Source organism: Syngnathus leptorhynchus, chromosome 1 (genome assembly GCF_054491065.1).
Source record: "Syngnathus leptorhynchus isolate UIUO chromosome 1, UIUO_Slep, whole genome shotgun sequence".
In the NCBI taxonomy this organism is placed as follows: Eukaryota; Metazoa; Chordata; class Actinopteri; order Syngnathiformes; family Syngnathidae; genus Syngnathus; species Syngnathus leptorhynchus.
Genome location: NC_141195.1, coordinates 9,663,020 through 9,687,092, shown reverse-complemented (window position 1 = coordinate 9,687,092; position 24,073 = coordinate 9,663,020). Strand labels below are relative to the sequence as shown.

At 40.0% G+C, this 24,073-nt stretch overlaps 1 protein-coding gene and 1 non-coding gene across 4 annotated transcripts in view; both read left to right on the top strand.

The window, feature by feature from the left end:
- cacna1db (calcium channel, voltage-dependent, L type, alpha 1D subunit, b) overlaps window positions 1–24,073 on the top strand; it is a 36,323-nt gene that overhangs the window by 10,668 nt on the left and 1,582 nt on the right. The window contains exons 4-49 of one of the 3 annotated variants that reach the window (XM_085925771.1): window positions 146–285; window positions 603–745; window positions 1,397–1,549; window positions 2,579–2,775; window positions 3,383–3,486; window positions 3,572–3,741; window positions 4,270–4,344; window positions 5,292–5,376; window positions 5,481–5,507; window positions 5,971–6,131; window positions 6,296–6,521; window positions 6,629–6,836; window positions 6,977–7,097; window positions 7,212–7,326; window positions 7,396–7,453; window positions 7,535–7,595; window positions 7,687–7,831; window positions 8,614–8,743; window positions 10,479–10,538; window positions 10,629–10,688; window positions 12,167–12,273; window positions 12,480–12,567; window positions 12,834–12,941; window positions 13,060–13,112; window positions 13,214–13,372; window positions 13,797–13,998; window positions 14,096–14,254; window positions 14,387–14,497; window positions 15,142–15,219; window positions 15,621–15,704; window positions 16,394–16,435; window positions 16,971–17,099; window positions 17,207–17,272; window positions 18,328–18,419; window positions 18,512–18,671; window positions 18,759–18,886; window positions 19,137–19,233; window positions 19,368–19,470; window positions 19,588–19,689; window positions 20,984–21,120; window positions 21,256–21,372; window positions 21,516–21,949; window positions 22,761–22,787; window positions 23,414–23,545; window positions 23,633–23,790; window positions 23,911–24,023. In XM_085925771.1, the coding sequence (XP_085781897.1) occupies window positions 146–285; window positions 603–745; window positions 1,397–1,549; window positions 2,579–2,775; window positions 3,383–3,486; window positions 3,572–3,741; window positions 4,270–4,344; window positions 5,292–5,376; window positions 5,481–5,507; window positions 5,971–6,131; window positions 6,296–6,521; window positions 6,629–6,836; window positions 6,977–7,097; window positions 7,212–7,326; window positions 7,396–7,453; window positions 7,535–7,595; window positions 7,687–7,831; window positions 8,614–8,743; window positions 10,479–10,538; window positions 10,629–10,688; window positions 12,167–12,273; window positions 12,480–12,567; window positions 12,834–12,941; window positions 13,060–13,112; window positions 13,214–13,372; window positions 13,797–13,998; window positions 14,096–14,254; window positions 14,387–14,497; window positions 15,142–15,219; window positions 15,621–15,704; window positions 16,394–16,435; window positions 16,971–17,099; window positions 17,207–17,272; window positions 18,328–18,419; window positions 18,512–18,671; window positions 18,759–18,886; window positions 19,137–19,233; window positions 19,368–19,470; window positions 19,588–19,689; window positions 20,984–21,120; window positions 21,256–21,372; window positions 21,516–21,949; window positions 22,761–22,787; window positions 23,414–23,545; window positions 23,633–23,790; window positions 23,911–24,023 (5,625 nt within the window). The remainder of the gene's footprint in view (window positions 1–145; window positions 286–602; window positions 746–1,396; window positions 1,550–2,578; window positions 2,776–3,382; window positions 3,487–3,571; window positions 3,742–4,269; window positions 4,345–5,291; window positions 5,377–5,480; window positions 5,508–5,970; window positions 6,132–6,295; window positions 6,522–6,628; window positions 6,837–6,976; window positions 7,098–7,211; window positions 7,327–7,395; window positions 7,454–7,534; window positions 7,596–7,686; window positions 7,832–8,613; window positions 8,744–10,478; window positions 10,539–10,628; window positions 10,689–12,166; window positions 12,274–12,479; window positions 12,568–12,833; window positions 12,942–13,059; window positions 13,113–13,213; window positions 13,373–13,796; window positions 13,999–14,095; window positions 14,255–14,386; window positions 14,498–15,141; window positions 15,220–15,620; window positions 15,705–16,393; window positions 16,436–16,970; window positions 17,100–17,206; window positions 17,273–18,327; window positions 18,420–18,511; window positions 18,672–18,758; window positions 18,887–19,136; window positions 19,234–19,367; window positions 19,471–19,587; window positions 19,690–20,983; window positions 21,121–21,255; window positions 21,373–21,515; window positions 21,950–22,760; window positions 22,788–23,413; window positions 23,546–23,632; window positions 23,791–23,910; window positions 24,024–24,073) is intronic. The other 2 variants (XM_085925780.1, XM_085925789.1) reach the window with 2 other exon arrangements.
- Window positions 17,572–17,644, top strand: trnam-cau (transfer RNA methionine (anticodon CAU)). The gene has a single exon. It is a non-coding gene; the product is annotated as a tRNA-Met (tRNA).

Sequence of the window (24,073 nt, the reverse complement as noted above, 5' to 3'; positions counted from 1 at the left end):
GATCTTTGAAATATGCTTTGAAAGAAACATCTTTGCTGTTGGTAATTTTCCATCCATCTATACACTGGTTGTCCACAAAAATAACTGAAAAAGATATAACTAAAAATTCATCCCCATTTTCCTTTTGCTTCCACTCTGTTCACAGGAAACAGTTGAATATGCCTTCCTGATCATTTTCACTATTGAGACATTTCTGAAAATTATTGCCTATGGCCTGGTCATGCACCAGAACTCCTACGTCAGAAATAGCTGGAACATGCTGGACTTTGTCATCGTCATAGTAGGGTGAGTTTTCATATTTCATTTTGATTCTAATTTGATTTTCAGTGTGTATATAGTACTCACACCCTTTTGCACACAATTCTGAAAAACGTATGACATCCACGCTTATTGAAAGTTCCCCACCCCCCATTTTATTTTCAATTGTCATGATATATTTTTCCTTTAATGTAGAGTAGCAATTCAAATAATAAAATGAATATGTGCAAAACATAAACAGTTTTTATTTTGGTCTGTCAAAAAAATTGACTGATATTTGGGCCCTCTAAATTGTACATGTCGACGGGAGAAAATCTCTCTCACACTCGTTCCGCTCTCCACAGCTTGTTCAGTGTTGTCCTGGAGATGATAACCAAAGACGCTGACTCGGGTGGCCAGACAGGAGGCAAGCCTGGGGGGTTTGATGTCAAGGCCCTCCGAGCCTTTCGAGTACTTCGCCCCCTTCGCCTTGTCTCTGGAGTTCCAAGTGAGTTGACAGACATCATGTTTACTAAGTAACAGCCATTCAAAGTCACATCGCACAAGCATGGACATATTTAGAGTCTTCAATTTTGTAATGTGAGAGAAAGGCCACTCAGCATGGGGAGATCAGGCAAAAAGAAAGCCGAAACTAAAGTGAACCCGGGACCTTTCGACTGTGAGCCGGATGTTCTGATCACTTCATGCCCACAGTAATAACCCGGGATGTGCCACTCGGATCAATCCTTGACTCATACGAGACTCATGCTTATGAATCGAGAAAATAACCCAGCCTGTAGAGGATTCCTCCTCTGGGTCCTCACATTACCATAGCAACGCACCATGAGGAGGAAAGATGAAGCTGAACTGAACTGAAAGATTTTCACATTGGCTTTCAATGAATATTCCATTTCTGGGAAAATGCAATCATCACATTCTGACCTATGACAAGAAAAATCATGACCTGGAAAGCGTGAGTGTCAGCGTGTGTATAATCCTCTATTTCATCCAATCAAATAGCCAAAACCTACTGAACACACTTTTTGTAGTAAATGTACGCCATCAAATAAATAATAAATCATAAACACCCATATGTGTAGCCTTCTTGGGACTTCTCTGATAAACACTCTATACACTCACTTGTTGTGCATGTTTGCAGGTCTGCAGGTGGTTTTGAACTCAATCATCAAAGCCATGGTCCCTCTGCTTCACATCGCTCTGCTGGTCCTTTTTGTCATCATCATCTACGCCATCATCGGCCTGGAGCTCTTCATTGGCAAAATGCACGCTACCTGCTATGTGATCAAAACAGGTGAGGATTTGACATGACTTGAACTTTTTTTGCCATTCAATAAGGACACATTAGTGCTAGGTTGTTAAAAAGGCGGATGTTTGGTATGGATGATCCGCCTTTAACGTACATACAGGCTTTAAATCCACAGAGTTAATGGACATATTGCATATCGCAAATACTGCAAGCTTAAAGGACAGATGGTGGCTTCTATCCATCCAGTGATTAGAGGACTAATATCCAACTTTTTTTTTTTATTGCTTTCACAATATAAATATGTATACTGTATACAAAGGATTACTTACAGTCGGGAGAGCTGGGTTCAAATAGTCTCTCTTTTTCTTGTAATTCCTTTTTAAATGTTATTTTTTTGCAATATCTTTGGATTGATTTTATTTTGAGCTATTATTTATTTTTTTCCACCCAGCCACTCTGGCTAATTGGTCTTGCTTGCACTGTGGTGTATCTGCCTTTAATTGTGAGTGTGAATAGTTCTCTTTTTCTTGTAATTACTTTTTAAACGTTATTTTTTTTGCAATATCTTTGGATTGATTTTATTTTGAGCTATTATTCATTTTTTTCAACCCAGCCGCTTTGGCCTTGCACTGTGAGTTATCTGCCTTTAATTGTGAGTGAATAGTTCTCGTTTTCTTGTAATTACTTTTTAAATGTTATTTTCTTGCAATATCTATGGATTTGTTTTATGTTAAGCTATTATTTATTTTTTTCAACCCAGTCGCTTTGGCTAATTGGTCTTGCACTGTGGTGTATCTACCGTTTTCTTCTGGTGCAATTTTACTCGTCAACAGTCTTGATTTTTGTACTGTGATGTTCTTTTATTGCAAGTTTTCAGAGGGAACAGACAAAGATAGAAAAAAAATGATAATAGCAGTACCGTATACTGTATGACAACTCAAACACTACAGGGACTTAGATTAATCGAGGCAGCACATTGCACTGCCTCACAGTTTTGAAGTTCATATCTTGTGTTCTGTGAGTTTCTTCAGATACATCAGGTTCTTAATTCTTAATTATGATTGTCTTGTTCAGGCATTCTGGCAGAAGAGGAGCCGACGCCATGCGCGGTGTCCGGCAACGGTCGCCACTGCACACTAAACGCGACTGTGTGCAGAGAAGGCTGGCAAGGCCCCAACAATGGCATCACCAACTTTGACAATTTCTTGTTTGCCATGCTCACTGTGTTCCAGTGTATTACCATGGAGGGATGGACCGATGTACTCTACTGGGTAAGATTAATCATAATAATGCAACATGATAAAGACGCCAAAAAATAAAAAAGTCTCACAGGTTTGAGGGGTTGAACCTCAACTCTGGCTTTCCTCTGCGGAATTTACAAGTTCTCCCCATTCCAAAAGCATGCATGTTCATTCAGTTCATTAAAGATGTAATTATCCATAGGAGGGAATATGAATGTGAGTGCTTGTTTATTTATCTGTACCTTTGCGATTACAATGCATACACATATTGAGCGATGAAGACCATACAATGTTGTCTGGTCGTCCCTCGCCCTTGTGGTCTTCCTCATTGTCCTCTTCAGCCTCATGTGTTACCATGCCAACGTCATGCCAAGGCTGTTGCTAAAGCAGCCTACAAATGACATGACAAATCGAGGAAGACTTCATGGACAGAGCTGAGGGAAAGGAAAATGGCAAAGGAAGGAGGCATGGAATGAATGAATCCGTTCATTTGTTGTTAGGACTTGACTGTTGATTGTGTCTTGAAGCAATTGAAGCTGGTTTGCTCTACTGTACAACTGCACTCTCATAAAATGTTCAAATATGTTTTGATAAGAGTTTAACCCGTTTTACTTGATCTCTTTGTGTGTGTTTCTAGATGAATGACGCGATGGGCTTTGAGCTGCCGTGGGTCTACTTTGTCAGTCTGGTCATCTTTGGTTCTTTCTTTGTTCTTAACTTGGTCTTAGGTGTCCTCAGTGGGTAGGTTTCTTCTCTTGGTGTTTTAGGCTTCTTTGGTGACTTGTGACAACGATGACCTAGCTCTATACGCCCTCGCTGTGTATAGAGAATTCTCCAAAGAACGAGAGAAGGCCAAGGCACGAGGTGACTTCCAGAAGCTGCGTGAGAAGCAGCAGCTAGAGGAAGACCTGAAGGGCTACCTGGACTGGATCACACAGGCCGAGGACATTGACCCTGAGAATGAAGACGAGGGTGATGAGGAGGGAAAGCGCAACAGTGAGTTCCCTGAAGTTCAATTCACTATTCGTACACTTTGACACCAACTTACTTGTATCAAGACTTAGGTCTCCAAAGGTCTTGCAAAGGTGCAGACAAGTCTCATACAAGACTATTCAGTGCTTTTCATGTCTGTTTTCCTTTTACCTTTGCTTCTCCACTTGTGTTTGCATCCTAAACAATGTAGTATTTTAGTCAATGATTGCGCCTTGTAGCACTGTTAGTTGCTACTAAAGTTTGTCCTCCCCAGAATTCTTTTGTATTTCATGTCTACTGTCATGTAGCAGTACCTACCACAAAATAAACGAATGAGTCACGATCGTCACAGTCAGGTTAACTAAAGCTGACAGTCAGGTTAACTAAAGCTGACTATCAGTATTTATGGTCATGTCTTCTTAATAAGAGAAAATAAACCCTAATTTATCATTTGGTCAAAGAATGTTTTCCGGCCTCTGTTCCACTGCTGTGTACTGACTCGCTGCTTCCTCTGCTGTCTGGCTATGTGAACTGCATATTGGTAACACCAAGGGGTCACGTTAGCGGACCTCACAGAGAAGAAGAAAGGAAAATTTGGCTGGTTCACCCAGTCCACAGAGACACAGGGTAAATGTGTGTTTAACCCAAATGGTGTTTTCATGCACATTGTCATTATGGACTCACCATCTCTGTCCTGGAACATGCAACTCGTAATTCTTCTGCTTTACTTTGCTTTGCTGGATGTTGCTTTGCTTTGATTTTGTGTTTTGCTTGGACTTAATTCCCCACATTACATTACCCATTACACACATCCCTTCACTCACTTTCTACTTACCTTTCTAAAATTTGCATTGCTGCCAATAAACTGGAAAATGAAAAGACACTGGGCTACAAGAAGAAGCAATTTAAGAAGCCAGGCAAACTATTATCTTAACTGGAAACTATTTTGCCATTGTAATACACTTCTAGTTGTCTTTTTTTGTGGTGGATGATTTTTAAGTGTTACCAACTCAACATAACTAACAATCGTCACGATTTTGTGGTTGGATTCTAGTTACAAGGGGAGTTTGTGATTTCATTTTATGTCATATTTGTTAAAACAGACCTGTTCTATAAGATCTGTGAAAAAAAATCAGACATCCCTCACCCCATTTTGTCCCTGTAGTTTGATATATAAGAAACCACTACGCCTGAGGAAAAACAACCAATCAGATCGAGAAGGCGTGAGGTGTCAATCATTTGTCATGCAATTTATTGGCATGATTTTAGTTCCCCACAACATTGGTCTGTATGTGCTCATATCTCATCCCTTCATCACCATTTGAAAATACTTTCAATTCACTATGACTTTATTGGACAATATATTGAATGTATCGTCAATCTTACACCAAGTTGTTTTCCATAGACTTAGATTTGTCTCCATATTAAAACAAGATAAAAGGCATTGTTGTCAACAAGAAAATATTTTATAACGTGCGAAAGACAAATGTGTTAATTTCAGGACACGGGAAGTCCTTGTTCTATTTCATCAATGTATTTTTCTTATAGTGTCTGGTTTTTGTGCGATTCAACAGCGAGCGTGCCCACAAGTGAGACCGAGTCTGTGAACACTGACAATCACAGCGAGGATGACAAATGGCTCTGCTGTGCTCCTTTGTGGTGAGTGTCATATAGCATTTTTATTGACCCTTTCACATGTTACTTACAGTATATACAATTGCAACACAGCGTTGTTAAAAAGTTTCATCCTTTGTTTTTCTCAGTAAAAAAATTACTAAGTCAAAGTGCAGGTTAGTACCGTGGTGTGATATCACCCAGTAAGGTGTATGTGCCTCATCCCAGTGGATTCAACTCATCCTGCATGCCTCGAATTTCTTTCATTGTTTGAACTCTACATTCATCCCCGATGTTGTTCATTCCTAATTAAATGAGATTCAATTACTAATGAATGCATCATCTGTCCTATATCCTTGATCATAATTGACCATGTCCGCTTTGTATTCATTATGTTTCGTTCCATCTTGTCCTGGTCACTGATGGTGTAGTGGTACACTCACCTGACTTCCTTGCAGGCAGTGTGTCCATGTTCACTCAGTGTGGGCGTGAGCGTAAATTGTTGCCCTGCTTTATATGGGCAATATGATTATCTGGCGAGTATCGAGTCTGCCCTTCAATCATTGTTGCGACCCTGTACAGGAAAAGCAGTGTAAAAATGGAGGACTATGTGTGACATTTTGTTGTTTGTTTTGGAAGTCGTCAGGGACGACGGTGGAATCGTTTCTGTCGCAGGAAGTGTCGCGCCGCAGTAAAATCTGTGACTTTTTACTGGCTGGTCATCATCTTGGTTTTCCTCAATACTCTCACCATCGCCTCCGAGCATTACAACCAACCGGACTGGCTCACTGAAGTTCAGGGTAAGATGAGTTTCTTCCTTTGTTGCTTTCAGTCTGTTTGTTGTACAGTTCAATATATATATATTTTTTTATTGTCATACAGAGTGAACTGAATTGTCCCTTTTGATGGCAACATAGCTATTTTTGTTTCCAAATGAACTTCATTTCTCTCCTTGCTTTTTCAGAGGTCGCCAACAAAGTTCTCCTCGCCATGTTTACTTTGGAAATGCTGGTGAAGATGTACAGCTTGGGGCTGCAGGCCTACTTTGTCTCCCTGTTCAATCGCTTTGATTGTTTCGTGGTGTGCGGAGGCATCATCGAGACCATTCTGGTGGAGCTGGCCATCATGTCTCCGCTTGGCATCTCTGTTTTCCGTTGCGTCCGCCTCCTGAGAATTTTTAAGGTCACGCGGTGAGCAGCAGTGCGTCCTGGTGTTCTGCAAGAATAATTTGTCTTAATCCTGAACAAAACAACAGACAAGATGGATGGATTCTCACGAACCTCTCATTTTTTTTCAGCCACTGGGCATCACTGAGTAATCTGGTAGCCTCTTTGCTCAACTCCATGAAGTCAATCGCTTCGCTGTTGCTGCTTCTCTTCCTCTTCATCATCATCTTCTCCCTGCTGGGCATGCAGCTTTTCGGGGGCAAGTTTAACTTTGACGAGACGGTGACCAAACGAAGCACTTTTGACAACTTTCCTCAGGCCCTACTCACCGTGTTCCAGGTGAGTGGATCCGATTTTGGAGCTGAGAAATGAGAAGGGGCCGTCCTAAGTTGTTCCCACCAAGTTGGAGGCATACCGTTTTCCAGTATAACTAAAGAATTGAAAATTTGCTCCAATTTTGTTCCTCGTCTGTTACTCAGATTCTGACAGGAGAAGACTGGAATACAGTGATGTATGATGGGATCATGGCGTATGGTGGTCCAGCCTCCTCTGGAATGGTGGTCTGCATTTATTTCATCATCCTCTTCATCTGTGGAAACTGTATCCTGCGGAACACAAACTTAGGCACATTCAGCTGAAGAAATGCTTATTTTGGGTTGTTTTCACATTTTCTTGTTCTCCACCATTGATTTTTCTCTTAATCCCCGTGACAAGATATCCTGCTAAATGTGTTCTTGGCCATTGCTGTCGACAACCTGGCTGACGCAGAGAGCCTCAACACAGCCCAGAAGGAAGAAGAAGAGGCCAAGAAGAGGCGGAACAGTGCCAAGTATGAGCTTTGTCTCAAATGATCACAAGTGCTTCTGGCTAACAGCTCATTTTTATCACTGCAAAATAGAGAAGTGGGCACAGAACACAGAGTGGAATTAGAACAAGTCACCGATGGCGAGACCAAGGTAGACAAGCATGTTCATGACTTTACATCGATGTCCGTCTCTTTTTTTAATTTTTTTTTTACTTTTTGACAATGTGTGTAGGTGCCAGTTGAGTTTCTACTCGAGGAGGACAAAGAACTTTATTCTGCCAATGACTCGCCAGGTAATATCAAAATTAGGATTAAAAAAAAAGAAAAAAGAGAGATTCCTAATAAATAGCTGTGTTGTTTTCATGACTATTGTTCTGTTTTTAGTGTGTTGTGTGGATAATGACAATGACAACCTCCCAGAAGTCCCAGTTGGGCCCCGGCCCAAGAGACTGTCAGAGCTCACCATCAAGGAAAAAACACCTCCCATCCCAGAGGGCAGCGCCTTTTTCATCTTCAGCAGCACCAACCCGTGAGTACAAAGTCAAATTTCGACCACTTTAATGTTCAGATCTGTGAAGCCTTTTTGTGTAGTTGAAGCAGTTACTGTAAGCAATGGAGGCTTTGTCGATTTTGGTAGGGATTGAGGAGTGAGGTTCTCCTGGGCTGGTAAAGTTAGCATATCACCTGAGCTTTGGACCTTGGAAGCATTTGTTGTCATTAGTTGGACACAACAGTCAGTGCAGCAGATGAAAACAAACAAATTGTTATACTTGACTCACTTATTTGAATGGGAAACACTTTTTGATTTTCAGACAGAAGGCATTTGTCTGTTGAAAAAATTAGGAGAAACAACAATCAGGAGAAATATTGGCCCATTTCAGTTTTGCAATGAGACAATGAACAATACCAACTGATCCGCGGGCTAGACTCCAGTGCTGTGTCGTCCAATAGGTCACCACCTCATTTGATTTTGTGTTGTGTGTGGGTTCACATAATTGGATGAGCTAGCGGGTCCACGTGCAAGAGACGCTGTTGCCCATATAACACAAAACATGACGCTTGAGGTTGTTAGCATATCTAGGGGGTCGAGTTGATATTACTAAGTAACTAAATTGATGGAACGATGTTGCTCAGAACATTGTGGGTATATAGTGGATCCAACACAATTATGAAAATATTTTTTTGTGCAGTGATAATTTAATTGTTAGATGAAGGTCATATAACATTATACAATGATTGTCTTTTGGAGTAATTCTGATTGACCATTTTTTAACTTCTTCCTTATGATTCGTTGTCTCTGAAATGTTGCAGGTTTCGTGTGTTCTGCCATAGGCTGATAAATCATCAGATCTTCACCAACCTCATTCTGGTCTTCATCATGCTCAGCTCCGTGTCTTTGGCTGCCGAGGACCCCATACGCAGTTTCTCTGCACGGAATATTGTACGTAAACAACATTCGCCAATTGTCTGGAAACTTTCTAAAGTCATACGTAAGGAGGCTCTTAACTGTCTCTGAGCGATATCATCTGGCAAGTCATAGAATTCACGACTCATTTGGCCAGATTTACTAAGATAACAAATTGTGAGCAGTGTTGGAGTCAGTGTTGTACGCAATTTACTAAGTGAGTGTGGAATGGATGCATCTGCTCATCCTGAGTAACAATACAACACAAAATTGAGACAGCACACCAGAAAAAAAATGCTCTGAAAGAAAACATAATCATAGGTAATTTGGCACAACTTCTTGTGACTGGCTCCAATTCAGACCCAAGGTCATTCAGAAACTACATAACTGCATCAGTGAATGGACAATAAATATGCCAAGTCAATTTTTATTTCAAAAATTGCGTCAACCATGTTGATGCAAAAAGACAAGATCAATTGTTCCTATTGCGTCTTATTGTACCCACGCCTACTCCTTGCAACAATTCTCGTAATTAAGTAGAATGGTGCCGATTTACAGACACAAAATTACCCACCACAGTTCCTCTCAGGTTTGATAAATCACAATGCACAAGCTAAATTAAACAATTTACAACTTTTCTCAGTATTTTCTGCATTTGTGTACTACAGAAACATGCTAAATGAATTGTGTGGCTAATTTGCCTATTTGGTTTCTTCAATTCACATGCTTCCACATATGTGTAACCAAGTTTATGCCCATCTTGCCTACATAAAACTTTAGTAAATCAGGCCAATTGTGTCATCTACCTGTCAAAATTCGTAAAAATGTATACTGGGGAAAAAAAAAAAGAATATATATATATATATATATATATATATATATATATATATATATATATATATATATATATATATATATATATTGTTTTTTGTTTTTCCCCAGTATACATTTTCATACATATATATATATATATATATATATATATAGAGAGAGAGAGAGAGAGAAACATAAATATAAAAAGGGAAATATATCCTCGTATATATGTATAATATAATATAAAACTATATTATTGATTATTATTAATGATTTGAGTTTACAGCAAATTTAAACTTGTTAGGAAATGACCTGCAATATATTTTAAAATGATCCCTTTTTTAATTTACTTGTAAAAAAAACTGAACTTTTACATGATATTCTATCTTACTATTAGAATGCACCTGTAGCACCGATACATGATTGCCAGTAAAGTAATTTTAAAATTTGTAGTAAAATACTACAGTTTCATGTGTTTGTGTTTGTCATTTCTAAATGTTGTACAGAGGACCCCCGCATATTTGCGGTATTTTCTCCTGATCTCCCATCTTAAGCGCAGTTCAAAAAAATAGAACGTAACGCCAATTATAATGAGAGTTGATGATTTGAAGATTTTTGCGATTGGCAGTTGCTCCCTATGTTCTGCAAATCGCGCAGGTCCACTGTACCATCTGTCTGTCTATCTCGATATAGTTTTTCATAGGTCAAATGTTATGTTACCGTCATATAGTAAATGAGGAACTTGGAAATCGGACAAATTGAACTTTCTGGATCAACACCAGCTTGTGCTGAAGCTGTTTTGGCTCAACCCAAAGCCATTGCAACCCAAAGTCATTAAAAATTGGTGCAGTGCACACATGAGCTCGTGTGCGCTCGTGTGACAAAAGTCAAACACAATCACTGTGCTGTTGTCCCCAGAACGTTTTGATGACTGCAATTTGTGCATTGCCTTTTGCAGATACTTGGTTATTTTGACTATGCTTTCACGGCAATCTTTACTGTTGAGATCCTGTTTAAGGTAAATGGTATGTGTGTGTTGTGTGGTGCTGTGCTGGCTAGAGCTTCAGTAACCTCCTGCGTGCTTGTGTCACTCTGATTGCTTCCTCAGATCCTAGGCTATGCAGACTATGTCTTCACTAGTATGTTTACATTTGAGATCCTTATTAAGGTAAACAAGAGAGCGTTGAGATGCCTCTGCAAAATAAGATTAAATGACTAAATACAACAATTCCAAGCATGCTGCATATGCTGCCCACTTTCCCCTTAGTAACGGCCGTATGTCGTGTTGTCATGGCGACAGTTCATCACTATTATTCTGTCTCGATTTTGTATTTTAATGTATTTTGATAATATTTCCATTTCTGTCCAAGACTGTTCCATTATAATTCATTGAACACATAGCGTTTTTCTTTATAAAACTGAGAAAAAAGAAGAAAAGCCCGCCCGCTTGTTTGAAAAATAAGGGGAACATTATTAAGAATTCAATTTTAATGCGTGAAGCTTATTCCAATTTTATAATTAATTTGAACTATTTGAAAAACATTTCTACTTTTTGTAATTAGCCTCAAGGTCCTGCTTTTTAACCTAAAATCAAATTGCTCAACTAAACCTGTAGAACATTTTCAAGGTTGAATCCTTTGAATCACTCCCTTTTATGTTTCAACTAGATTAAGCAAAGGTTTTTGCTTTCTTTAGAGTTAGACCAGGAGAAGATCACAGGCCATTTCTATATAATGTAGGATTAATCTGCACCAGAAAAGAATGTATTGCCTTTAGAATGCTGTGTTGGATGTCTTTTTTCAAATGTCTAAAGCATGTGTGAATACTTGCGTGTGTTTGCGTGTGTGTGTGTGTGTGTGTGTGTGTGTGTGTGTGTGTGTGCGTGTGTGTGTGTGTGTGTGTGTGTGTGTGCGCGTGCATGTATATGTAATATACAGTGGAACCACAATGGTTGAAATTTAAACACACGGATGAAGCGGTTCAGATAATGGATGGATGGATGGATGGATGGATGGATGGGTCAACATCTGGTGTGTTTCAATTTTAGCTATCATCAAACCTATATAAATTGTACAGGCGGTGTTTTGAGTACATATTCAATACTTTTTTTGGCCATAAATGCATTCATTACTGTAAGAAGGTTAATTCAGTCTTACCTTGAAGAACACATTTTAAAGGCATAATGCAGCATGTCACAAATGCCTTCCAAACCAAATTAGTCAAATGATCTCCCTGAAACATAATTCAAATATTTCACATTGGTTGGGAATCTCTGCACCCCACCGCATTCCAAATTGTGTGACTTGAAAGCCATTCGACTTTGGTGGTTCCACTGTACTAGATTACATGTTGACTAACTCACATTCTTATAGTTTCTTCAGAATTTTCTTTTTGAGAGTGAACTCTGTCACTGCATCATTTACTTTCATGTTTCTATGATTTGGATTTTTGACCGTGTCACTTTAATGTGTTGTCCATGACCACTTAGAAAACACAATGCATGGACTTTTCAGACAAAATTTACATACTTCATTATTCTGTTTCAACACGTTCCATAATTTGTTTTTGTTTTTTAATATGAAGCAGTGCTACAGAATATTTTTTTGTGATAGTGTTGCTGGTCTTGACTGACATCTGTCTGTTCAGATGACGGCATTTGGAGCGTTCCTTCATAAAGGAGCATTTTGTCGGAACTACTTCAACTTATTGGACCTGTTGGTTGTTGGAGTGTCTCTGGTCTCCTTTGGTATTCAGTATGTATCATTCAATGTTTATTCATGTACCCATATTTGTGCAGCCATCTATTATTTATTTTACTCTGCCACTCTGTGTTGATTGGATGTATGTCAATAACATTGACCTCTTGATAATTGAAGCATTTTTTTTTTGTGGATAGTTTCACTGATGGTGTAGATTTTTAAAAAGGGGCTGTCTAATGATGGTTTATCTTTCTCCATAGGTCTTCTGCAATCTCAGTGGTGAAGATTCTTCGTGTTTTGAGAGTCCTCCGGCCACTTAGGGCCATCAACAGAGCCAAAGGACTCAAGGTCAGCATGACAATGTTGACTGAGTGATTGTTTAGATTTGTGCATGTCCAATATATGTACATTTCTTAATCACTCAGATGTTGGGGCACTCACTTAGTTCCCCTTGAATTTGAACTCTTCCTTTTAGGAGGAAAATATTTGGACAATTCTAGATTGGCATTGATAGATGCAGTTTTACTTTTTTGTATGTGTAAATGGGAGGTGTCCCAATACTTCTGACCATACAATACATTCACCCAACTTTTAACGTCTTTTTCCCCCCCCAGCATGTGGTCCAGTGCGTGTTTGTTGCCATCAGGACCATCGGCAACATCATGATCGTCACCACGCTGCTCCAGTTTATGTTTGCTTGCATTGGAGTGCAGCTCTTCAAGGTATAGTAAAGTGACAAACAAGGAAGTTGTGGAGAGGAGGCAACAGATTGTGGTGAAGTCCAAACATTGGTTTATAGGTTAGCCTAATAAGCCAGTTGTCTATCCTCTTCATACACAGGGTAAATTTTATCGCTGCTCAGACGATGCAAAGTCCAGTCCAGATGAGTGCAAGTGAGTTTATGATTTATTTACCCGTTTGTTGTGGTCTCACACGGATCTCCATGTTTGCGCAACCTTATGGATGATTAAAAAGTGTCTCTGTCAAACCACAGGGGAACGTACATTCTTTACCACAATGGAGACACCACAATGGCCAAGCCACTGCCCATGGTCAAGGAAAGGATCTGGTACAACAGTGACTTCAACTTTGATAATGTCCTCATGGCCATGATGGCTCTCTTCACTGTCTCTACTTTTGAAGGATGGCCCACGTAAGGACAACAGTTTTTTGTTGGCCTACTGTTTAGTGGAATTTTAGGGGAATTTGAACATAATCAACGTTCAACCCCATTTTATCATAGGAAATAAGTGTTAGAAGAGTAAACTTTGATTTTTTTTTTTTGGGGGGGGGGTCAGTTACTTTCAATTATTGATTTCCTCTATTTGTGGCAGGATCTGGCTCTAATCTTATGTAAACAAAATTTGCTGTATGTATGCACGAATAGGAAATTGCATTATCAAACTAAGTTGAATCCAGATCTGCGCTTAGCAGCAATTTGAAGTTAGTCGGTCCAATCTCACACACACACAAAAAAAACCCCAGCAATAAAATGTATTTTCCTTTTAGCTATTAAGATCATTGAGTGAAGTCTGTGCTGTTTCATGCTGTTCTGTTCTGTTTTCTTCCCCCCACAGTCTCTTATACAAGGCCATCGACTCTAATCGCGAAAACATGGGTCCCATCTACAACTATCGCATTGAGATATCTATCTTCTTCATCATCTACATCATCATCATTGCCTTCTTCATGATGAACATCTTTGTTGGTTTCGTTATTGTCACCTTCCAGGAGCAGGGTGAGAAGGAATACAAGAATTGCGAGCTGGATAAGAACCAGGTACTGAGTCCAGCCTCCATATTTGTTTCTTTTTTTTTTTTTTAATGCACTCTATGGTCTAAAGTGTTTTTCTTTCTCAACTTCTCAACTGCACCAGCGCCAGTGTGTGGAGTATGCTCTCAAAGCCCGTCCCTTGCGTCGCTACATACCCAAAAACCCATACCAGTACAAATTCTGGTATGTGGTCAACTCCACCGGCTTTGAGTATGTCATGTTTGTCCTAATCATCCTCAACACTCTGTGTCTGGCGATACAGGTAAGAGGCCTTTTCAATTTCAGTATCAATATATAAACTCAATCTTGATACTTGCTTCACCCGCATTGGAACAGTCATTGACATTGTTGCAATGAGAAGTTTTATTTAAGTTTTATTCCTGCGTCTCTCCAGCACCATGGCCAGTCTCACCTCTTCAACTATGCTATGGACATCCTAAACATGGTCTTTACTGGCGTTTTCACAGTTGAAATGATCTTCAAGCTCATTGCCTTTAAGCCCAGGGTGAGTTTGTGTGCTGTGAGGGATATTAGAAAACCAAAAGCTGTAAAAATATTGTAGCTGGACATTTGGACTACATACAAAATTTGGACTGCATACTAAGTTGTTTGTTTTTGAATTTAGGTTTTAAATAAGAAAAACAACCACAGAAATAAAGGCAGTAAGAAAAGCGGTATTGATTCTATTTAGCATGATCATAACTTGACTTATAACTAAGTGCTCCAAGTGCTAACAACTAATAGCAAAGTTTCTATTTAGCATGGTCATAACTTAAATTACAACTAAATGCTCCAAGTGCTAACAACTAATAGCAAAGTTTTCTTCTAATTTATTTAGCTGCTGTCAAGAACTTAAATCATAGCTAAAAGATGGAGCAAGACCTTAATAACGTCAATGTTGAGTCAATACTACGTCAACGACAAAAATCTCAACAATTTCAAACTGAGAGTTAGATGACCATATCTGTAAGTTTAGTTTGCACAGCTATTTATTTCATTCTTTCCAGCGTAGATGCTCCCCGAAACCTTTGATCCGATAGTGGTCCCCCTTTCAATTTAACGCAGCCCTTCCTGTCCTTCACCTCGACCGTGCCCCCCCTCCTTGTTTCCTCCTCCTTCCTGCTGATTGTGCATGGTTGCCCTATTCAGGGCTATGTTGGGGACGCCTGGAACGTCTTTGACGCCCTGGTGGTGATTGGCAGTGTAGTCGACATCATACTCAGCCAGGTAGAGAGACGCCAGTATGTTCGGCTTCGTCTTGTGCTGCTTCCACCACTTGCCACTTCCTTTTAGCGCTTCCTCACTTCTCCTTCCACTCTCTTTTCATTTTTTTTTTCCCGCCATATATAAATGTTTATGGTGACAGGACAAATATAAAAGTCTCGATGATTCTAAATTGATATACAGGTCGATCAATAATAAATAAATTGAGTGATTTCGAATCCGATTTCCAGGAATAAAAGCTTATTTTCTGAGTCTTAACAACATTTTTGTTTTACATGACATATGTTCTGTCATTCACAATGCTTTTTCTTTTACTTCCTTTTTTCTTGCTCTCTCTCTCTCTCTCTCTCTCCTATTTTTCTTTTTGTGTATGTGTGTTTGTCTTTGTGGCTCGTCGCTTACAGAATTACTTTGCTGATGCATGGAACACATTTGATGCCTTAATTGTTGTGGGTAGCGTGGTTGACATTGCCATCACTGAGATCAATGTAAGTAATCACACATGCATGCATATGTGTTTGCCACTGTTATTAACTGCAGAGGGCTCGGGGCTTGATTTAGCTTTCAGGTCCAATTCAAGATAGGAACCTTTGTTTTATTCATTTATTTTGTCAATGACATAAACACTTATTATTTTTTCCAGTACCTACAAATGGCTTAAACCTTGCAGCATTTATTTACAGTATTCATCCATTAGATTCATGTATTGACAGTAATTCTTTCACACTAGAATGTCTTTAAGTGATTACCAAATATATTTCCCTACATAAAACCAAAAAACAAGGAAGTACAGTACTGGATATTATGCATAAAGTCTATATTTTTATTGAGCATTACAAATAATGTACATGTGACATGGGGGGGGGGGGGGGGTGGATGAGCTAATGCATTTGCCAAACAGTTTCCATGATGTCACAAAACTGCATTTTGTACGTTATGTACACTACATTCATCTGTTATGTACATTATTCATGAGACATTGTCTCATTTCTGCAATTGCAGTGTTGCAGTGAATATCAGGAAGCTTTTGCATGTATTGCTGACAATGATTTTTATTTATTGTATAGTAAATGATAATGCACTGTGATAATTACTCTTTGAGTAAAGCGGCGTCTCAATTTGTTTTGGGTGTTGTGGGTTATAAAACTCCAATTAACTTCAGGTTTTTGGTTTTAAGTCGGCAGCGCTCCCTGTCGTCAAGGTGATAGTGGAACAAGGGGTAAGAAGAAGCCCCGCCTCCTTCATTTAAACTCCCAAAACATTTGGTCTCTGGAGAAAAAGAAAGGCTGAAATCCTTGTGTACTCTGTCATTTCATATTTTGAGAGGATAATTGATTTGTTCTAATTGTCTTGGTGCATGGCATGAGACACCATTGTTATTCATTTCAACAAGCTGAAGTGTTTGTACACACAGCAAATAGTTGTATTACATTGACGTCCATGCGTGATGAAGGCATCATACTTGAGGTTGCTTGGGTTTATGGGTTGTTTGTTTGTCTTATGGATTGTGGACTCTAAAATGTTAAGCAATTTTATATATCCATGCATTGATTTTGTGAGACATTCACAGCATGCTGTTGCTCTGCATGCGTCCCAATTGTTGTCCTGGCCACGATCAAGAAGTTAGAAATTGGCCACATATCTTTGACATGTGCCTTTTTCCAAATTAATCAAGTTTGAATTGCATGTTTATGTAACTCTTAACTTTCCTGAGCGGGAATACTAATCGATCAACCGATATCGTCGTTGTGTAGAACACAGAGGACAGTGCTCGCATCTCCATCACCTTCTTCCGCCTCTTTCGAGTGATGCGATTGGTGAAATTGTTGAGCAGAGGGGACGGTATCAGAACTCTGCTGTGGACCTTCATCAAATCCTTTCAGGCGAGTCTAAAAAGCATAAACCAAAAAGTACTTTTGATGTTATTATCAGATGACATTTCTTGTGTGTTGGACTGTCTAAATTCTCTGTCTCTGTCTTCTACTCCCAGGCTCTACCCTATGTTGCACTTCTGATAGCCATGCTGTTCTTCATCTATGCAGTAATTGGAATGCAGGTAACTTAAAATACACAGAATTTGCATGGAGCAAGCAATGGCATCCTACTTGCACATGACTTGACTTGACTTGACATGACCCCCTGTTAGTGCAGTTGGTAGTGTGTCAATTTTATAATCTGAAGGTCATGAGTTCAATCTTCACACGGGGTTATTCTTTTGCATAGCTCACATAAATCTCTCTAGGTAGCAGGTAGCTGAACTTTAGTCAAGCAATGGCACCCAAACTGTAAATATCGGTTCATACATAGCAGGTAGGTAGGCTGGAATCAAGGAATGGCACTCCAGTTATTTGAGAAGCCTCGTTAGCGCAGATGGCAGCGCGTCAGTCTCATAATCTGAAGGTCGTGAGTTCGATCCTCACACGGGGCAGTCTTTTGCATAGTTCACTTGAATATCATGTAAGGTAGGTGACAGGTAGCTGAACTTTAGTCAAGCAATGGCACCCAAACTGTACGTAAAGCCTCCTTCGCGCAGGATGTTATGTGTTGGCCTCATAATCTGAAGGTCGTGAGTTTGGCAACCATGATATATGTGAAGACTTCTTACTTCAGCAGGTAAAGCGTCAGTGTCATAATCTGGATGTCTCGACTGATCTTCACATGGGCACTCTTGAATAGTCCTGTGTGCCCATGATCTATGTACTAATCACAGTAATCTGCCTCTCGTTACCTGTCGCGTATTTAAGTCCCGTCTGCGTGTCACGCCCTTGTCGGATTATTGCTTGTCTCTCGTTTTTTGTCTCTGTCGGTTCTGTTTTTGTTAGCCAGTCTGTCGGTCAGTCCAGTTGTTGGTTTGGTTAGGTCGTTATGTTAGTTTGTCCGCTGTCTGTTCCCCTTATCCTCCCTTTTCCCTTCAATAAATTCTGGTCCAAGCTGCATTTGGTCGCCCTGCTCCATTCCGTTCATGACACGAACAAGCGCAATAAGATCTAGCACCCTTACCTTCACTACAATGGCTGATGGGGCACTGGCCTAATTGCCCTTTATTAGAAACGTCCCACCAATTAGACTGTTATGTTACAATTGGATTTAACAGCATGTTACTGCCATCAGGTTTTTGGAAAAATAGCCATGGTGGATGGAACACAAATCAACCGCAACAATAACTTCCAGACATTCCCTCAGGCTGTCCTCATGCTCTTCAGGTCTGTTGGTGTCACTTTGAATCATTGCTTACTGCAACGATTAAATTTTAGCCGGTTGAACGCCATAACTTGTTGCTAATGTTTATTATTAGATGTGCCACAGGTGAGGCTTGGCAGGAGATCATGTTAGCATGTCTTCCCGGGAAGTTGTGCGATTCTGAGTCAGACTACAACCCCGGAGAAGAGAGAACCTGCGGCAGCGGCTTTGCCATCATCTATTTTATCACCTTCTACATGCTCTGTGCTTTTCTGGTGAGCCTGACACATTCGACAAAACGGCACAGCAGTCATCATGCAGGCACCCTGAAATGAAAGACCACACCCATTTCCTGCTTTCAGATTATTAATCTGTTTGTTGCTGTCATTATGGATAACTTTGACTATCTCACCCGAGATTGGTCCATTCTTGGACCGCATCATCTTGATGAATTTAAACGGATCTGGTCTGAATATGACCCAGAAGCAAAGTGAGTACTTGGGAATTTGCTTTCTGTTATGTATTTCTTTCAGACCTTGCCTCCATTTGGTACGAAGCAAAATTAGATTTGGTGAAATCTAATTCCGCCAGTTCGGTAATATTGATTATTCATCATTCATACGCCGACTATAAACTCCTTGCAACTCAACACAGTGCATGGGATTTCTTTCCACAGCAATGGTTCCTTGTTGTCTTTTTGTGTTATTGACTTCTAATGTCTTGATTTGTGTTCCCGGCAGGGGCCGGATAAAACATCTTGATGTGGTGACGTTGCTGAGGAGGATCCAACCTCCTCTTGGCTTTGGCAAACTCTGCCCACACAGGGTGGCCTGCAAGGTGTGTACATGATGTAACATTAAACATGACAAACTATAAATTAGCCTCGTTCATTGATCCTAATATTTGTCACCTGTAACCTCAAAAGGTGATAGTTAAAATATTGAATTGTCTGATTTTGGATTCATCTTCAGCGTCTGGTTGCGATGAACATGCCTCTGAACAGTGATGGCACAGTTATGTTTAATGCCACCTTGTTCGCACTGGTGCGAACTGCTCTCAAGATTAAAACAGAAGGTGAGTTTGAACTTTGTGGAAATGATCACTATAGTCTCAGTATTATTTTTATTGGTAGTCTTGTCAAATTGCTAAAAGTAGCCCCCCAAATATGAAATCCTCAATCTTGTCTCCAAGGAAACCTGGAACAAGCTAACGAGGAGCTGAGGGCTGTGATCAAGAAGATCTGGAAAAGGACAAGCATGAAGCTGTTGGATCAAGTAGTGCCCCCTGCAGGTGGTGAGTGGTCACTACACACCACACAAAGACCACTCGGTGTCCTCCTGCTCCCAAAACGACATCATCTTAAATCAAGACCATATTATTCTGGACCAATACAGATGTTTTTCTTTCTTTCTTTCTTTCTTTCTTTTACATTTTATTCCAAATGAACACTGCAATTGTCACATTTCTCAATGCAGATTTGCTTCCTGTGTGTTTGCATGTAGTTTTGTCCCAATTTGCTGATGTGCTTCAATGCTGTGTTTTCGACATTCAAATGCTTGTCGACTGTATTTTAGTTGACCTCTGTGTGTGTCTTTTTCTTTGAACTTTGTGCATCCATGTCAAGCTTCTCTTTCCCACAGCTTGCTTTGCTCAGTCCATACACTTGGCCTTCTTCTTTTCTCTTTAGCCTTCCTGAGCTCCCTGGGCAGTGCTGTTTTAGTTTGGTGGCATGAGACTACTGAAAGTTTACTTTGCTTAAAAGTTCACAAGGCTCTGCTCGATTAAACTATACCTCTTGTACCATGCTTTAAATTTTGCACAAAATCCTCAGTTGGTAAAATGCATGCATGGATGTGCGTAAAACGATTACGTTTCTAATTGCATCAAACTGACACGATTATGCTTAGAAAAAGCAAATTGACAGCTTTGATTTCTGAACAGAGCCTTGTGTCGTTTTCTTCAGCTGTCTTGTATGATGAATGGAAAAACTCTATTGCTTGAAAATGGATCATTGTCAACTTGTGCCCAAAAGGCTTCCATCAATGTTTCCATCTTCAAGCATCCATCGATGATGCGAGTACAGTTCTGTGTTTCTATCGGTAAATCAGTTAATGGCCCTGAGTGAATCAGATGGTGCCTGATGCTGCTTCATTTTTTGTCTGTCCTCTCATTGTCTTGTGTCTCAAGTAGAGAACTTTGAGCGCTTGCTGCTTTTCTATGCTGCCACCTGGATCTGCAAATGTTATGAATGAAAGTTGCTCACTACAAGCTGTGATAGGGACTGTGGGTAGCTTAGTGAGTCGGGCCAACTGCATATTAGATTTAGAACGAGTTGTTGTCAACAAATACATTTTTGCTCTGAGTCATTTAGAGTAGGTGTTGTTTTTTAGCTAAATGAAGAAGTCGATTTTTTCACCCAGGAAAATCTGTTCATCTTTTTTTGTGTGTGCTTTTGTTACTAGATATTTTTATGAGTACATTAGATCATTTGGTCATGTTTACCTGATTATCAGAGAGTATTGTGGACTTCTTTGTCCTCCATTTGAATGGCTACACCTCGGTGTGTGTGTCTGGTCTGCTCACTCAGATGACGAGGTAACAGTGGGGAAGTTCTATGCCACCTTCCTGATACAGGACTACTTCAGGAAGTTCAAGAGGCGCAAAGAGAAAGGCCTTGTGGGTAGGCGCTCATTCGACAGGATTAACTGCACCATGGCTCTGCAGGTGAGTGCCGTCTAACTCAAAGACAACAATAAAATTCAAAGAAAAGTCAAAAACCAAGGATAACCCTCTCTACTGGCAGTACCCCCTGCGGCGGTGTTTTATTCAGTTTCATAATTCTATATGACAACTCTTCAGGCTGGCCTACGCACGCTGCATGACATTGGACCAGAGATCCGTCGAGCCATATCATGTGACTTGCAGGACGAGGGGCTCGTAGATTTGACAGAGGAGGAAGACGAGGGAATTTACAGGGTACCGCATATTTTATATTCCGAATATTTGAGTAGAAAGTTTTATTTTTTTAATGATGGATAAATACTAATACGGTAACAGTCACAAATTCTTCCATACTGTTGCGTACTTGTTAACTTTTCATTGCCGGCGTCTCTTTGCAGCGCAATGGCAGCCTTTTCGGTAACCATGTCAACCACGTCGGTACGACTCCGCAAGGCTCTGCCCACTCAACTACTGTCACTCAACGTCCTCTACAGATTCTTCCCTTTTCCTGTAATGCCTCAATAGAACCCACACAAATGAGCATGAGGGACAATGATAGGAGCGAAGAGACAGAAATGAACTCATCATCTGTCCAGTATAATCATCATCATCAAGCTTCTCATCAGTCTGAATATTCCTGCTTTAATTCCAATCACGAACAAGCACCTGTACCCTCCAACGCTAACCTCAACAATGCCAACGTGCCCATGCTTCTGTCTGTGACCGGTGGGAGGCAGCAGAAACATTTGTTAACCACAGACCGACCGTCCTCCACCAAAACGGTCTCACCCGTGTCCATCTGCAACAAACCTTGGAAGTCGCTGTCAATGAGGTTGGTTTTTTTTTTGGGCCATGGCCATAAACATCTTGGTTCATATATGTTTGACTCAAGAAAGTGATTGGGATCATATGTCTCCATTTATTATGATGGGTCAAAAATGATTCTTAAATAAAAGTAGTTTCTATTATTGAGGCTCCACTAAATAATGACCTAAAAAACATCAAAAGCAAAATAAGCCTTTTATAGAGGATATTTGCAAAAATGGTTGGATTTATCCATATTTTATAGAGTTTAGTTTCTATAGTTTCTCTAAAAGAGGGTCTGGACTCATCATACAAGTAAATCTTGAATTCTAAAAAGGGATTTGGGTTACAAGTTTCTCACACAAGAATTATTAACAGTAAAACAAACAAAATAAACAAGTGGTCATTCTTTGATAACAGGTAACTGGGACTCTGTTTTAAATGTGAGTTGACTTACTTTTCTGATGTAATATATAGTCTTTGTTTCTCACATTCTTAATTTTAATACATCTCGTTTGGGGTGTTGCTTCTTTGGGAATGACAGCAGTATCAACAGAAAAATCAAAATGATGGACGATACAATGAGCTTGCTGAGAAAGACACATTTAATAAAATATTCTTAGCAAAATGTGACAAATTAAAGATCTAATAATAAATAACTATTGTGACATTTAATCTCAGAATGATACACTACAGTGTTTTGTCGAATTGTGATGACAGACATTGCAACATGTTCACTGTTATCTCTTTTTTTTCCTACTTTTTTTTAACTTTGGCTCTCGTGTTCCATTTAACCCTTTGTGCTGGGCCCACCTCATGCACTCCTTAATTTGGAACAGGAGGCACTGCTGTGAGGCCTACATTAGGTAAAGTATTATCCATGAAATTAAAGTATTTTAGACCAAACCTTAGACCAGCTGAAAGCTGGTCTAACTTGTGGCGCATGTGGTGTAGATTTTGGTGGATTTGATTGAGGTTCAGGCAGACGTATTCCAAGCTCCACCGAAGTGTGTGATAGGTGTAATTGTATTTCATTTAGGAATATCAAAACAGCGTGCATCAAAGCCTCAGAACCATTATAGAAACCCATTCACCGAACGGATTATTATCATTAACACATTTATGTTTGTAAAAGCACCCCACTAATCAAGACACAGCTATGGGTGGGGGTGAGCAGGGTGGGAAGTGTCTCACACAGAAAAAAAAGTCCAAATGCCCACTTCACAAGTTTAAATAGTCTGCAAGTAGAGCTTTTTATGCAGTTCCTTCTAGATAAATCTACTTTGGTTATTTTCTTTTGTACGTAAATACGAGAAGAAAGCAAACACCACCTATGCGCCTAGTTAGACCACGATTTGTGCTGGGCATGAAAAAAGGGCCCTCGAAGTAAACAAACAACATTCCAGTCATGCTTGTGAAAAGACAGCTGTTAATGTCAACTTTGGTCATTGGACCGATTGTCATGTTCTGCCTCTCACAATTCACCTGCCAGGTCAGAGGTTCGTCGAGGTCGTCGCCCCGCCCTTCAAAGATCCAAGCCAAAGGACGAGGAGCAAGGCTCGGGAGACCACTACCAGAGTGCAGATGAGTCCCATGAAGATGACATCATGCTCACTAGGGACAGGTACAATCAGTTACACTCTCCATCCATCATTCATCCATCACAGGAAACCATCAGCGTCACTTTTGTTATTTTCATACTCGTGTGCAGGCTGTCAAATAAAGAGTCTTGCAACAATGAGGGCGAGTTGGACGCAGAGGTCTCCAGCATGGAGCATCAGTCAGATTGTTTCTACGTCGATGATCAGCAGCCCATCTGCCAAGACAGCCAACAGTCACCTCGGAGGTGGCTTTTATCATCCCCGCAAGGTGATTTTTCATACGTTTGTACTGAAATGCAAGTGTACCTAATAAAGTGCCAGATGTAGAGACAGTCTAAATAAGATTCAATCTATATCTATTCAATCTATCTGTTGTGTGTTTGCACAGCCCTCAACAGACCAACCTTCAGTTTTGAGTGTCTTCGCAGAAGAAGTAGTCAGGAGGAAGCTCCGCCCTCTCCTTCATGCACAGCTCTTCCACTGCACCTGTTACAGCAACAGGTACCACATATCTTCTATAGGTTCAACTTTTTATTTCTTGTCTTTTTAAC